General features: G+C 41.2%; 1 protein-coding gene across 1 annotated transcript in view; it reads right to left on the bottom strand.

Moving 5' to 3' along the window:
* GAB2 (GRB2 associated binding protein 2) overlaps positions 1–16,633 on the bottom strand; it is a 176,384-nt gene that overhangs the window by 40,973 nt on the left and 118,778 nt on the right. The window contains exon 2 of the mRNA XM_028516564.2: positions 10,713–11,013. Coding sequence (XP_028372365.1) covers positions 10,713–11,013 — 301 coding nt within the window. The remainder of the gene's footprint in view (positions 1–10,712; positions 11,014–16,633) is intronic.

Below are 16,633 nucleotides of genomic sequence, written 5' to 3'. Positions count from 1 at the left end.
TTACTTATACATGTTTAAAAACTGACACACAAGGTTAACAATTTTAATGATGTCAAATATGGAAAGTCTCTTACCTACTATGACTCATTTCACTCACACATGAACACTTTAATGTGAACACGTATACAGAGAGAAACTGAATAAAGGGAAGTTTTATATCTGACTACATTTAGCTTTATGAAGACTGACTATATCTTCCTCATGTTTTGCATTTTTGTTGTGGACTGAGGAAGACTTTCATAGCTCAGCACTGGTCTGTGGGTCCTTGTTTTGAAATATCTGCCACAGATCAATGTTTTCACACTGCGTTCCAGCCTCCCCAGGCCACCCTGGGAGAGCGGGAGTGGCAGGTCACCGGGGTCTGGCTCTCTCCCCTGCAGTATTCACAGCAGCTCCCTCTCACCTGTTCCAGGCACTGTGTTCCATGGAAGATTTGGTTAATAATCTTGATGCAAAAAAAAAAGTTTCAAAATGACTGTCTTGGTTCCCAAGCTCCTACTTTACTATGGAAGAAACTGAGGACTACACAGTGAATCAGTAACAAAGCTGAAATTAAAAACCAGAACTTTGACTCACGATTTAAATCCTAGTGAGACATGACCACACCCACTGATTCTGTCAAGTTTAGAATCTTACGTGGGGCTGTATGTGGCTGCTTGTATGATAACGGTCAAGATCTTCAGAGGTCCAAGATGACCTTACTGCTAGATTCTAAGTCCTAATTTTATCTCTACCCCAAAATTAGAGTTACACTGGGCTTTAGAGTCTCGTCTGGGACCCATGCATCAATGATTTTTTACTTTCCTTCACTAGAGATAATTAGAAGCAGTCGAAAACAAAAGAAGGGGGGGTTGCCTCTCCAGAGATGTTTGGGAGCTATCCAAAGCTGCTGGTGTTGAGGAGCTGGAATGAGATGCTTGCATCTCCAACAGTCTGTGGACTTGGCAGGTAACACTAGACTCCATCTCTCCTGGCTGGCTGGGGTGGTGAGAGGTGTGTGTGTCTGGTATAGAAGAGAGAGCAGGAAGAAGCATCAAGGCTTAGGACAAAGGAAAGAGGATCAGGTTTCTGTCTGTCTCCTTTTCCTCCTCCAGAGGGTCTGGACTTCCCTGCAGATCGGGACTGTAGCCTATTCCAGGGCAATGCAGAAGTATCTGTGGGATTTTATGGAGTTCATGTCCCAACTCAAAGCTTATTCTCAGGGTGACCAGACCCAGCTGTAGACAAAAACAACAACGAACAAACAGAAGATTGAGGAGGAAGGCCTGTTATTTCAGGGTTATTTCAAATAACATTTTTTTTTCTAAAAAGGCATGAGGATTTCAGATCTGGCTGGAAACTGGTCTGGATGTTTATTTTCCTCATTGTCTCAGTGGAAAAAAAGGGTGAGTGATTCAGACAGCAGCCTCCGCCTTTGGGCTGGGGCCCTGGGTCTGTCTCCACTCTGTTCTTTGCTCCTCAGGGGACCAGTGTCAGACTGGGGAGAAGCGGCACGTTACCTCCCACATTTGCTCTAAGCTTCCAGCAAGCATCGCCCAGAGGAGAGATCAAAGATCAGTTTTGAAAGAGCAAAAGGTAGGAGGAGGAAACCAGTAAAGAAAAGGTCCTCCCAGGGATGAGGAGAGAGAAGAAAGGGCAAGGCCTCCAAGGAAAGCTTCTTTCCTCCCCGCCCTCCTCCACTCCCAGCATCTGCCCTGGCTCTCCCACTCTCTGCACTGGGGGAAGGGCCAAGGTCACCAGGAGGCATCTGCGGGGACTGCCTGGCTCCATCACAGCCCTCCCAGCTGCCAGAACTCCAGCTGGAGTAAGGGGTCCTGACCTTTAAACACCACTCATTCTCTCTAGAGAGGAAGGAGCTGTTTGTAGACCTCTGATAACATTCTCCCACTGGAGGCTGAAGATCTACCCCGAAGCATTCCTATGGATATCACTTGATCCCAGATGGGATCCAGGAACTAACATAACTCTGCTGTTGAGTTACTCAGAAGACTCGTGGATTTCTAGAAGTTTAAATATTTATGAAATATTTAAGAGGGGGAGGACAGCCTCACCAAAAATTTCAGGAGAGAAAAGGTGGGGGAGAGATAAAGAACAATTGGTTGGAACTCTGAGAAGCCTCCGGGCCACAGAGTTAGACCTGTGGCTGCTGTGAAATCCCGGCCGGGGAGTTCGAGATAAGGGAAGAAGAAAATAATAGTCGGGATATGGAGGAGGCGCTGGCCCTCTTTCAAAATCTTCAAGAGACACAAACAGGGCCCTGGTGACCTAGTCCCTGAGTGCTACTCTTTGTACTTTGTGGCTGTTCGAAGATGGATCATGTTGTCTTGCTAATTTAGCCTTCAGAATTTAATGCTAATGTTTAGATAGCACTTTACTTCCTAAATGGTTAGTTCTCAGTGATTTATAAACTTCTTGCTTCTCCTCACTGGCTATTTTGTGACTTACACTCATGCAGCCGTGGTAAACAGGTCTGTGAAACCAAGTTAGAACACAGGAGAAAGAGGCAGAGCACCAAGCCTGGGGATGGAGCTGAAGGCTTGGATGCCAGACCTGGCAACACAGCTTTCTGGCACTGCCATTTGGTATCTTTCACACTCACCTCCTCACTTATGCAGTAGGAATAACGCCAGCAGCCCTGCCTATCTTATTTTGTTTCTTCATACTCAAAGGAGACTGCCTAAGTGTTTTGTAGACTGTTAAATTCTCTAAAAATAATAGATACTTAAATCATATCTGGTTCACCTTGACCTACTAATATAAAAATCATCACTATCACCACAACCACTACATGGCAAAGAGTGCAACAAGCTGCTACTGTTCACACTGTGCACCTACACATGGTCCTAGCTTCCCCCCAACTACTCAGAGAGAGAGAACGAGAGAGAGAGCATCACTTCCACTTCGCAGATGACAAAACTCCAAAGAGATAAAGTTACTTATTTAACATCATACAGCCACTATATGGCAGGGCTAGGACTCAAGTGCAGCTAGCTTGCCTTTCAGAGTCCATGTGAGAGCAGCTGTGCAGGCCCTGGAATAGATACTGAATAAATGAAGGAGGGAGGGGATGAAAGGGAAGAAATCCTCGGCTGAGAGGATTCAAAGGGGTGATGGCTTTCCCAACAGTGGATGACTCCTGAGCCCATGAATAATTCATCACAGCTCTGTTCTGAGAGCTGGTTCTTTTTGTGTGTGGTACATCTGGTCAGGGACAGCTGCCCACGACTGGGCCACAAATGTGAGGACCTGGCCCTGCCTGCTCCTCAAGAACACAGCTCAGGGCTGCCTTCTGCTTGCTTACTCTGGGAGCTGAAGGATATTTTGATTCCCAGAGGAAGGTGGGTTATTAATTTTACTTATGCATGTGTGCATGTGCACAAAGACAGCAGAGAAGCAAAAAACAAACTCCACACATATGATATGAAAGCTTGATATTCATCCTTAGAATTGCTTTTCCTTCCCGAGCATCACCCCTGGTTTCCTGTTGGAAAGGGATCTCTCTACCAGGAGGCTGTTTTCTCCACCCTTATGTCGATATTCAGGCTGTTTTACTCTTGGTCTGGTCTTGATCCTAGACAGGTTTTATTCCAGGCATTTCTGGCTGGAAGATGTGAGGAACTGGAGGGTGGCATCAGAAAGAAGAAGCTGGGAGTGGCAAGAAGGATTTAAAAAAAGACTCCATCTGCCACAGAACCTCTTCCAGCTGAAAGTGAAAAACAGAAGGTTTTTTTTTTTAATGGGTCCCACTGCAACTCTTAAAAAAAGAAAGAAAAAGGGAGTAATTTGCTTGAAGGAGGGTCCGCGTAGGAAGAAATCTATACAGGACCAAGCAGCACACAGTGCTCCTGCATTGCGCAGCTGCAGGGGATATGTCTACATGGAATACAATGTGAACGACCCTTTGGGAAATAGGAAACCTGAGGTGCTCAGCCAGCAGGTCTAAGGTCTGTCCTGATGAACCCACAGAGAATCAGAAGCACTAGGTGAAAAGAGAATTTCATCTCTGTTCGGCAAAAGGAAACCAAGACTTAAGTGACTTGTTCACATAAATCCCAGAGTTGTGATTTAAACTCAGACGTCCTTGCCCCTAGTCTACAGATTCACAGATAGAGCCTGATGACTGGGTTAAAGCTCTAGAAATTACACAATTCTTGGGATATTCCAGCCCTATAATGTGAGCAGTATGGGCTGGAGAGAAGGGAAGCCTGAGTCAGTTGGTGGAAGGGGTCAGAGGCTGCTTCTTGTCCAAGTGCCCAAAGAGGCACAACTATGTGGGTGTGGTTCTGGCAGATGTCTGCATCTCAGGAAATGGGGGGAAAGAAACAACAGATTATAACAGAAAGTCAGGCCTGGGTTAGATAAGAATCTGGCCTCAGTCATTTCTAGCTGTGTGACCCTGGGTCAAAATCATTGCTACCTCAAAGTTTACTGTAAACTTTGAGTGGGGATTTATGTAAAATCCCTACTTTACATAAGGTAGATACTCAATACCTAGCTGCTATTGTTTCTTTTTGTGGCCACCTAGCATTAGGCATCAGTGCAGGGCGCTCCTCCTACAGCCAAGGCAGGAGAGTGGGCAGAAAAGAGCTTCATTCCTGGAGCACTAGGTAGGGAAGAAAAAGCACTTGATTTCCATATTTTAAAACAAAGGAAACACAGTGGATAAAAGTGATTGAATGAAATACTGTACTTGAGTGAAAGCAGGTAGTCAAATGTTAACTTCCCACTTTTCTTCAGATCCTGACTCTCAGCTAAAAACAAACAAACAAACAAACAAACAAACAAACAAACATCTCAACACTGACCTGGGTGATTAAGCTCTAATTCCTTACCTAAGGGTTTTATGGATGTAATTCACTTTTAAGAAAATCTCTAAATTAAAACATTACCCATCTTGTGGCTGAATCTTTTAACATATCAGCTTCTCCTAGGACAGGGAAGAAAAGTCCATGATCTCACAAAGAATCTTAAGCCTCATAGAGAACTAATCTCCTTGCTCTGGTAATTAAACCACTAGAGAGCTAATAAAATAATCTACATTCAAAAGTTAAAGGCTTAAGGGAATATATCTTTTAATAGGCAAAGCTGTTGAAAAAATACTGGCTCCATTATCTGTCATGCCCTTCGCACTTCCCTCCCTTCCTTTCCTCACGGAGCTTGTGTTTCCTGGGCTGCATCTCCATCCTTGGTGAGGCCTCTCTTACCGCACTCCCCTGTGACTGTTTATATGTCAGCCCCTCCTCCCCAATAGACTATGACATATGAGCACTGGCACCCTATTGTTCATCTCTGTAGCCTTAGTGGTTATGACAAGGACACAGAGTAAGGGCTCTGAAAAGGTTAGCTGAATGAAGGAGTGAATGAGCAATGTATGAATGAACAAATGAATCTTCTAGCCAAAGAAAGCAAGCCCAGATAATGTGGTTCTACATATCTGTATTTGTGTTGTACTTAAACTCTATCTAGTAACTATAAAGATCCAGACAATAACTATTTAAGTGATTAAAAAATATATTTGCACCAAGAGTAATTTATTTTCTGGTTACTTTCCCCCCAAATCATACCTATTTCCTAAAAAGCTGAGGTAAATTCCTTGAACCCATTTCTCACATTTATGAAAGCCGTGATATTAGGAGGTCTATAGGGGTTTCCCCCTGCTTTTTAATTCCATTCTTACTTTCTCCCCCTTTTTCAATGAGTGTTTTATTCCTTCACCAGGAATAAAATGAAAGGAAAAAAACAAAAACAGAATCCATGAAGCCTATACATGACAAATATGTGAGGAAAACAGAATATTTCACACATAAATCAAAGATCATACCAAAGCATTTAAGAGTAAAATGGGAGTGCATAATCCCTCCTCAAGGGAAGATAAAAATCAGAGCTCCTAAGGCAGGACATCTAGTCCAGACTCTGCTGACTACATAATTCACAGAGCCTGGTGCACAGGGAGATTGCCAGGCTCCTTATTCAAAAACTAAAAACTTCAACACAAATAAATGAAACAATAGCTTGTGTTCATAAATTGGAAGAATCAATATTGTTAAAGTGTCCATATTACCCAAAGCCATCTATAGATTCTGTGCAATCCCTGTCAAGATTCTAAAGATATTTTTTTTTACAGAAATAGAATAAAATAATCCTAAAATTCATTTGGAATCACAAAAGATCCCACATAGCCAAAGCAATCCTGAGAAAGAAGAACAAAGTTGGAACTATCATACTTCCTGATTTCAAATTATATTACAAAGCTAGAGTAATCAAAACAGTATGATGCTGCCGTAAAAACAGATACACAGACCAATGGAACAGAACAAAAAGCCCCAACATATATGGTAAGCCAATATTTGACAAGAGAGCCAAGAATACTCAACAGGGAAAAGATAATCTCTTTTATGAATGGTGCTGGGAAAACTGGATATTCACTTACAGAAGAATAAAATTGGATCCTTATCTTATGCCACACATAAAAATGAACTCAAAATGGATTACAGATGTAAATGTAAGAACCCCAAACCAAAAAAACTCCTAAGAGAAAACAGAGAAAAGTTCCTCGATATTGGTCTTGGTAATTATCATTATTTTTTTGATATGACACCAAAAGGAAAAACAACAGCAAAAATCAATAACTGGGACTATGTTAAAAAAAAAAGCTTGTGCAGAGAAAAGAAGCCATCAACAAAATGAAAAGACAGCCTAAGGAATGAGAGAAAATATCTTTAAACTACATACTTGATAAAGGGTTAATATCCGAAATGTATTAAGAAATTCATAAAGCTTAATAGCAAACAATAATGATGACAACAACAACAACAACAACAACAACAACAACAAACTGATTACAAAATGGGCAAAGAACCTGAATGGACATTTTTCCAAAGATGATATTCAAATGACCAACAGTTACCTGAAAAGATACTCAACATTGTTAATCATCAGGGAACTGCAAATCAAATCAAAACCACGATGAGGGATCACCTCTCACCTGTTAAATGGCTATTAGCAAAAAGACAAGAGGTAAGTGCTAGCAAGGATGTGGGGGAAAGGGAACCAATCCCTGTGCATTGTCGGTGGGAATATAAACTGGTACAGCTGCTATGGAAAACAGTATGGATGTTCCTCAAAAAATTAAAAATAGAACTATCATATGATCCATCAATTCTACTTCTGGGTATATGTCTGAAGGAATTGAAATCACTATCTCGAACAGACGTCTGCATCCCCACGTTCACTGCAGCATTATTTACAATGGCCAAGACATGGCAAAAACCCATGTCTACTGATGAATGAATTGATGAAGAAGATGTGACACACACACACACACACACACACACACAGGGTGGGGCAAAAGTAGGTTTACAGTTGGGAGTACATGAGTTTATTCTTGTATTATTATTTGTTATTATTTTCCATGTGAACAACTGTAAACCTATTTTTGCCCCTACCCTGTGTATATATAATATAAAATATTGTTCAGCCATAAAAAAGAATCCTGCCATTTGCAACAACGTGGATGAATCTTGAGGTCACTAAGTGCAATAAACCAGACAGAGAAAAAAATGCTGTATAATCTCACTTATATGTGGAATCTAAACAAATTAAACTCATAGGAACAAGAGCCCATTGGTGGTTGCCAGGGGTAGGGGTGAGGGAAAGGGTGAGGGTCAAAGGGTACAAACTTCCAAGTATTCTTTGATGATGAATAAATCCTGGAGATTTAATATACACCATGGTGACTATAGTTAACAATAATTTATATTAGAAAGATGCTAAGAGTAGACCTTAAAAGTTCTCACCACACAACACACACACACACACACACACACAAATTGTAACCATGTGAGGTGATAGATGTGTTAATGGATGCTATTATGGTAAACATTTTGCAATGTAAACAGATGACAAATCATCACATTGTATATCTTAAACAATTTTTTAAAAATTAAGAGAACTTCAAGATGGTCATAGTAGAGCATTAAAGTAAGGGTGGGACCCTGTGAAATTGCACAGGTCACATGCCAATAAAGTGGGCCCCAACCCCAGGGGTGCCCAAACTTGGCTGGTTGTCAGAATCACCTGAGGAACTTGAAAAAATAAACAGATATAATTCATAAACCACAAATTTTACTATTTTGCAGTGCAAAATTCAGTAGTTTTTAGTATAGTCACAAAATTCACAACCATCACTACTATCTAATTCCAGAACATTTTATCACCCCAAAAGCAACCACATACTCATTAGCAGCCACGCCCCATTTCCCTACTCTCAATCACTGCTCTGCCTCCTGCTCCACGGCTTTGCCGGGTCTGGACCTTTTGCAGTCATCCAGTGGTTCCAGGACATTGGCTCCAGGACTGCCAGCCAATCAATACCAACACCCACTGAAGTTCCTTGTATAAAATGGCATCATTTTTGCATATAACCCATGCATACCCTCTTGTATAATTTAAATCACCTCAAGATTACTTATAATGCCAAATACAATGTTAGGTGCTATATAAACAGTTGTTACACTGTACTGTTCAGGGAATAATGATAGGGAAAGGTCTGTATATGTTCAGTACAGATGCAATCATTAGCCATTGTTGGCCTAACTACATGGTACATGTCAGCAACAATGTAACTTTCTTCATTTCACTCCATGGTTGGTTGAATCTGTGGAGGCAGAACCTGTGGACTCAGAGGGCTGACTGTGAATCATACCATAAACTATGTGATTCTTTGTGTTTTCTTTCATTTAGCATAATGTTTGAGAGGTTCATCTGTATTGTAGAATGAATCAGTACCTTTTGTCTATTGATGGACATTTGCGTTTCTACTTTTCCGTTATCATAAACAGTGCTGCTATGAATATCTGTGCACAAGTTTTTGCATGAACATATGTTTTCATTTCTCTTGAGTATATGCCTCGGAGTGGAATTGCTGGGTCATACAGGTTTAACTTTTTGAACAACTGCTGCACTGTTTCTGTAGTAAGTGTACTATTTCACATCCCCACCAGCAATGTATGAGCAATGGGATGTATGGGCAATGTATGTTTTTCACATCCTTGGCAACATATGCCATTGTCTATACTTTTAACTATAGATATGCTCATGAGTATGAAGTGGTCTCTCACTGTGGTTTTGATTTGCACTTTCCTTAATGGCTAGTGATGTTCAGCATCTTTCCATGCGTTCATTGGCTATCTGTTTATCATTTATTTAGAGCCTTTGGCCATTTTTAAAACATTATGTTTATTTTAATTTATTGATCTTAGAGACAGAGAAGAAAGAAGAGAGAGAGACTGAGCTCTGACTGGGGATTGAACCTGCAATCCTGGAGTGTTGGGACATGCTCTAACCAACTAAGCTACCCAGGCAGGGCCAGATCCTTTGCCCATTTTTAAATGGGGTTATGTTTGTTGTTGAGATATAAGAGTCTTTATATATTCTAGATGCTAGCTTCTTTTCAGTTGTATGATTTGGAAATATTCTGTCCTATTTTGTAGGAGAAACTTAAAAAAATGATTGATTCCTCAATCCGAAATCAAATCTACTGAATCAGACCTCTAAGTTAAAAGAAAAAAAGTTTTTGATGATCCACCAGGTTTGGGAATGAATAATCCAGACTAATGCTTCTCAAATTTTAAAGTGCATGCCAATCACCTGGTGATCTTAATAAAATGTGGATTCTGAGGGAAGCAGAAAAGCACCTTAGAATACCACAGTAATAATTGTTGCAAACATGATTCATTGTTGGGTAATAAAATTAGTGAGCAAAAACTTGAGGAGAAATAGGGTATTTACATATTATTAAACTACTCCTCCCAAAATATTTATTAGAAAAGATAGTAGCTTTACAGTGGCGAAACCTGGCAGACATTACCTTTACCAGGTGCTCAAGGTACCACCGCCAGTAATAAGACATATGATATCATGTGTCCCTGTTACAACGTGCTTGGAAAGACACATTGCCTCTGTAGTAAGGCCGTCTCCCCAAAGTTGGTAACGTCAATCTAATCATGAAAAAACACTAGATGAACTCAGACTAAGGGACATTCTATAAAACATCTAACCAGTACTCTATAAAGGTGTCAAGGTCAAAAAAGACAAGGACTGGGGAACTGTTACAGATTGAAGGACACTCAGAGATATGACCTCTACATCTAATGTGGCATCCTGGATTGAATTTTGGACAGAATAAAGACATTGGTGAAAAACAGGTGATATCCAAATAAACTGTGGTTTTGTTGACAATATTGTACCAATCAATGTTAATTGCTCAGTTTGGATCATTGTACCATGATTAAGTGAGATGTTAGTTTTCACATTAGAAAAAGATGACAGAAAGGGATATAGACATTTTCTGTCCCATCTTTCAATTTCCTACAGGTCTACAATTATTTCAAAATATGCAGATTCTGATTCTTTAAGTCTGGGTGGAAGTCCTCTGCCTTTCTAACAAGTCCCCAAAGAAGCTGCTGCTGCGGGTCCACCAACCCTACTCTGAGGTGGGGTCCGTCTTCTGTCTGTCCGTCTTCACATCCTCACTTGAGGACATATTCATTGATTTCAGACAAAGAGGGAGGGAGGGAGGGAGGGAGGGTGAGAGAGAGAGAGACAGACAGACAGACAGACAGACATCATTGTGAGAGAAACACTGGTCGTTAGGCTATCTTACACAGTTTCACAGCGCCCCTTCTGATCAAGGTCTGTGTTTGTTTTCATACCTGTGCTCTCCTCAGCCTGATTGAAACCACAGATCTGACAGATGCTGTGGACCCACTTATTCATGTCCTCCTCTGTCTCGGCCACCAGGTAAAAGGTACGCTCGCTGGTCTTGATGTCGAACACAAAGCTATCCTGCAGCTCCTTCTTGTTGAAGGTCAGGCCTGCATCCACCTGCTCACAGAAGTTGAGGTTGATGATACGCAGGGGCTTCTTAGAGTGATCATTCTTGTAGTATTCCAGAACATCTGGGTCACCGCTCATCCGGCCACTCCGCAGGATAAACCAGCGTTTCTTCCAGGCCTGAATAGGAAGAAGTAAGAAGAGGGGGAAAAAAGTCATTAGTTCTTTCCAAGCTTTTCACGGGCCCTCAGATTATCACTAGGTTGAGCATGAGGACAGTTGCACCTGCAGGCAGAACATGGCCTCTACCTCTCATGTTGCCCCAGAGTTTCAGAAACGGGGTGATTCTAGAATGCAGGTTAGTGCAGCATTTCACTACAGAAACAGGGTTTTAGTACTATGAAATGAATTGTGGCATTCCCGCTTTTCAGATCAGGAACTTAGATGAGGACTAAAACATTTTAGAGCAGTTATTCCACTAGTAGAATACAGACTCAAACTCATGGTCCTTTTAGTCAGAGTGGAGCTTGCAAAAATCTCAGTTTATGGAAGCAGACCCCCACTAAGACATGGTGAATTGAAGCAACAATGTCACACACAGTCAAGAGCAGAAAAACAAGTTTCCTAACTTTTAGCACATCATGCCTTTTACCAAATCATGTTGCCTTGAAACAATCATATAGAAACCCTTCTAAAACTTCTCTGAAGCACATAATTTTATGATTTTTCCTCCCTACCTTATTCACTGCTATACCCCCATTACTCATAGTAGAACCTAGCACATACTAAGCACTCAATATGTATTACTGAATGAATAAATGCCTTGCATCATTCCAGACTATAGAATTTAACACTTGATTGATTACGTATTACCTACGTTGTCTTCTACAGACCATCTCTTCAACGAGACTGAGTGATCTGTGAGCAGACACCACACAGAGTGGTGAAAATATGTTAGGTAGAACAGACAGCCGCCTTGCGTTGAGTCTATGCTTTACCACTGACTTGCTGTGTGATTTGAGATAAAGTCATCTTTGGATCTTGTTTCACTTATACAATGATAATCAATATCACCACCACCACTTACCTACCATTATGGGTTTTATTATGGAAATTCACCCAAAGCATTTTGTTTACAACCCAAAAGTACTTCCAACGCCAACAACTTGATAATTATCATAATTCTTTAGAGCTTTAGGACCTTCACTCCATTGATCCTACCATCTTTTCTCTCTCACCTTCTGTCTCTGTCCTCACCTCCCTCCTTACCTGACTTTGTTTCTGATCCTTCACCATAATCACTCCTTTGCTTCTTTCTCCATTCCTCTTATGTAGCTGGGAAAACCACACCTCTGGATAAGTCTAAGGCTTTGCCTGTTCCCACTCAGCTGTGCATAGCTGGAGAAAACAGTACAACCATGCTGACTGGTCTTGCTTTAACCTCAAGTGGACCCTCATGCTGCCCAACAATTCTACAACATTTACATAGTCCATGGCTTTCTCCTGCTCTTTGACAACAATCTCTGAACTTTTCTCTTTTGAAAACTTCAACACTTCCATTCCTTTGTTTCTTATTTCATGAGAACACACAAGCAGTCAAGCAATCAAAGGAGAACTTACACAGGTTCCATCACCACATTTACCAACCTGCCTGCATCTGCAGCCAAGTGGCCTGTTACTAGGGAGCGGGGACAGCTCGTCCAATCTAAGGCATCCTTTTCCACTTGTGCATCTCCTCTCACCTACTAGGGGACATCGCGTTAACCATGCTCCCCCTCCCTGAAATCACTGCATTCCCCCTCCCTACTAGGATCATTCCCATCAGGACACCGATGTCTCCCATCTTAGGGAAAAAAAAAAACCCCAAAACTTGACTTGATCTCCATTCTCCTCCAACTATGGTCCAGTTTTTCTGTGTTTTATAATAAGACCTCAAAGAGTTTTCCATACTACTAATCTTGGTTTCCTCTCCTCCTAGTCCTTTTGTTTGTTTGTTTGCTTGAAGGCAATCTCATCAGGCTGCCCCCTACCACCACCACTAAAATATATAATTCAACAAAGGTCCCGAAGACTCCAAGCTGCTAAATCAACTCTTGAGCCTTGCTTGATTTCTCAGCAACATCACATAGCAGTTTATTATTCCAACTCCTTTCTTCACTGGGCTTCAGTGTTTACTCTCCATCTTCCTCCTACCTGCTAGGCCTCTCTCTTTCCATCTCCAGCGCCGATTCCTTATCTCTCTGACCCAATACTCTATTCTTCTAACTCTTCTTTTTCTATACCCCCTCCTTAGGTTATTTTATTCAGTTTCACAGCTTTAAGAGTCATCTAATTGTTGTAATTCTCAAGTTTACATCTCCAGCCCAGACCCAACTACTGAACTCCAGAGTCTTATATACAACTCTTCATTAATAGGTATCTCAAATGTGCTCAAAACTGAGCTCTTGATTTCCTCCAGTTTCATCCTTCCTGTAATGTTCCCCATCTTAGACCAAAAGTCTTGATGTAACCAACTCCTTTCTTTCACATTCCACATCAAGTCCAACAGCAAATCCCATAGGTTCAAACAGTTCAAGATCTATCTATAGTCTGGCCACTTCTCTGTACCTCCACTGTTATCAGCTGGATCTAGTCCACTGTTTTATAGTCTTTCTGCTTCCTCCCTCCCGCCATTCTTCACCTTGCCCATTCTGCGCGAGCCACACTGGCCTTAAACACGAGCCACCCTTTTTAGTCTCAGGTTCTTTGCTCTACTTGCTCCCTTTGCCTGTAATAATCCTCCCTCAGATATTCCCATTGCTTATTCTCTCCTTCAAGTCTTTATTTAAATGCCACCTTATCGAAGAGGACATTTCTGACTATTCAACTGTCATACTCTTCCCTCTTACTCTGCTATCCTGACCTCCTAGCACTTACACCCCCTAAAATATCGTATTTCTGTTGTCTGCACCCACCTCCCACAATGTAAACTCCATGTGCGCAAGGTTTTTTTTTGTTTGTTTTAAATCCCATGCTGCATCCTCAGTGTTTAGAATAGTACCTGGCACATAACTGGCTATCGACAAATATGTATTGAATTAATTAATGAGTCATTTTCTTACATGAATTCCTTACTGCATCTAGTAGTTCATAGGGATAGAACTGAAGCCTAATAAGCCTTCGAGAAAAATGAGGATTAGGGTGTAGTCAGACAGGATAGAGCTAAGGAAAATAAAAATAAGTACTATTTATTTAGTCATTTAAAGTCATGCTCAGACCACTGCTTATAGAACTCTGTGTGCTGCGTGTGCACATGCTACAGGTGCATGCATATACATGTAAATGTGTGGGTAAGGTACATTTAAAAAAGATACTGTTAATAGTTTAGCTTGTGTTCAGTTGATGTATCCCCTTCAGTGCCAGTCTCTGTAGAAAGAGCTGTCTCCAAATCTGTGGAGTGCAGGTGCAAGCATAGCCACACACACAGAGACACCCTCATAAACAAGAAAAAGGTGTTTGCTACAGATAACATCGGCGCCTGTCAGGTTCAGCTTCTGAGGAAGTGGTGCAGGCTGACAAATGGCTGCCTATCAAGTGCTGATAAATTTATGACAGAGCAGGCAAGGCTGTCTGGTCCAGCCCAAATTCCCATTCCTCTTATGCCACAATACCTCTTCAACTCCATGCAGTCCTTTGTTTTGAAACCTAACAATTCAGCACAAAGCAACTGCAAGACTAGCTTCAATGACAACTTCTCTGTGTCCCTCAGGTGAAATGAAGCTCTATTTCCTCTGAACCTTAATAACACTTTTTATGTACTTCTCGTGGCATGTCATTTTTTACAACACATTACTGATATTTTTGTGTTTGTTGTTTCTTTGCAGATAGACTATGGACCTCTCTTCCTAGTCCCTTTTGAATCTCCATGGTAGGTATTTGCTAAATGTTACTAAGCAACCATTGAAATTTTTTTATCTCTCTGGCTTCCTTCCTCCCTTCCCTTCCCCTCCCCTCCTTCCTTCCTTCCTTCCTTGCTTCCTTCCTTCCTTCCTACCTACCTACAAATAGTTCCTTAGTGTTTACTATGCTCCAGGCATTATTCTAGATGTGGAGGGTAGAGCATGAATTCCTGGTCTTACTATTATTCCTGGTCTTTCTTATTATTTATTATTCTCCAAATGTCACACAATTGCATGATTTCATGCCTTTGCACAAGCAGTTACTTCTTCCTAGAATGCCTTTCAGCTCACTTTGTTTCTCTGGAAAATTCCTATGTCCTTTAATAGCTAGCTTAAGTATCACTTCTCCTGGAAGGCCTTTACTAACTTCCCCAGTAAATCTGGTGCTCTTGGCTTATGTTACCTTAATAATCTGCTTTCTTTGGCTACTTCTTCCCTCAACTTTAGCATTTCAATTGCTTATATGACCCTTCTTCCCTTTAAGCTTTGATCATCTTGAGGTTGGCCTATGTGGTCAACAGTTACTCGGCAGAGTGCTTAGCCTACATGGAAATTCAGTAAAGATCTGTTGACGTTTTTTTCATTCAATTGATACAGGGGTAGGCAAAAGTAGGTTTACAGTTTTTTGCATTGAAAAAGACATGCAGGTTATGATTATTACAATAGCTTTATTAACTCAAAAGAATATCACAATGGCATATTCACAACTGCAAGCCTACTTTTGCTCATACCAGTATATTAATTTAGTCAAACTAATAAATGCAATTAAAAAATGTTAGCAAGCCCTGGCTGGCGTAGCTCAGTGGATTGAGCGCGGGCTGGGAACCAAAGTGTCCCATGTTTGATTCCCAGCCAGGGTACATTCCTGGGCTGCAGGCCATAACCCCCAGCAACCACACATTGACGTTTCTCTCTCTCTCTCTCTCTCTCTCTCTCTCTCTCTCTCTCTCCCTCCCTCCCTTCCCTCTCTAAAAATAAATAAATAAAATCTTAAAAAAAAATGTTAGCAAGCGCCTTGGCCAGGTGGCTCAGTTGGCTGGAGCATTGTCCGTACACCAAAAGGTTGCGGGTACAGTCCTCAGCTGGGGCGCAGATGGGGCTCAAATGGGAGGCAGCTGATTAATGCCTCTCACTAGCATCGATGTTTCTCTCTTAAATCAGTAGACCTATCTTCAGGTGAGGACTTAATATATATATATACACATACGCATATAGTGAAGGGATTAGCCAAAGAACCTATATGCATGACCCACAGGCACGGACAACAGTGTGGGGATTGCTTGGAGGGGTGTGCTAGGTAGAGGCAGCAAAGGGGGGAAAAGTGAGGACAACTATAATAACATAAACAATAAAATAAAAAATAAAATAAAATAAAATAAAATATATACAAGTAAGCTTTCACAGCAGGAAGTAGAAAAAAAGGACAGCAAGAGGATTACAGAAAAGAAAGAGGCATGTTGTGGACATAAGTTATTTAGTTTTGGCTTGAAAGTGTCCCATGATATAAAAATGAAAAATTACTGTTGGATTACTGAACCATAATGCAAAAAGAACATGGGAACATAATTCCTGAATATGTTATTAAGAAGCAAGCTTTTTTACAAAAATCCCTTACAAAAATTAACTCAAAATGGATCGTGGACTTAAATGTAAAATATAGCTCTGGCTGGTGTGGCTCAGTGGATTGAATGCTGGCCTGCTAACCAAAGGATCACCAGTTTGATTTCCATTCAGGACACATGCCTGGGTTGTGGGCCAGGTCCCCAGTAGGAAGCATGCAAGAGGCAACCACACATTTGTGTTTCTTTCCCTCCTTTTTTCCCTCCCTTCCTCTCTCTAAATATTAATAAATAAAATCTTAA

Source organism: Phyllostomus discolor, chromosome 6 (genome assembly GCF_004126475.2).
Source record: "Phyllostomus discolor isolate MPI-MPIP mPhyDis1 chromosome 6, mPhyDis1.pri.v3, whole genome shotgun sequence".
Lineage (NCBI taxonomy): Eukaryota > Metazoa > Chordata > Mammalia > Chiroptera > Phyllostomidae > Phyllostomus > Phyllostomus discolor.
Note: the sequence above shows the minus strand (reverse complement) of the source record. Positions and strands in the feature narration are given on the sequence as shown.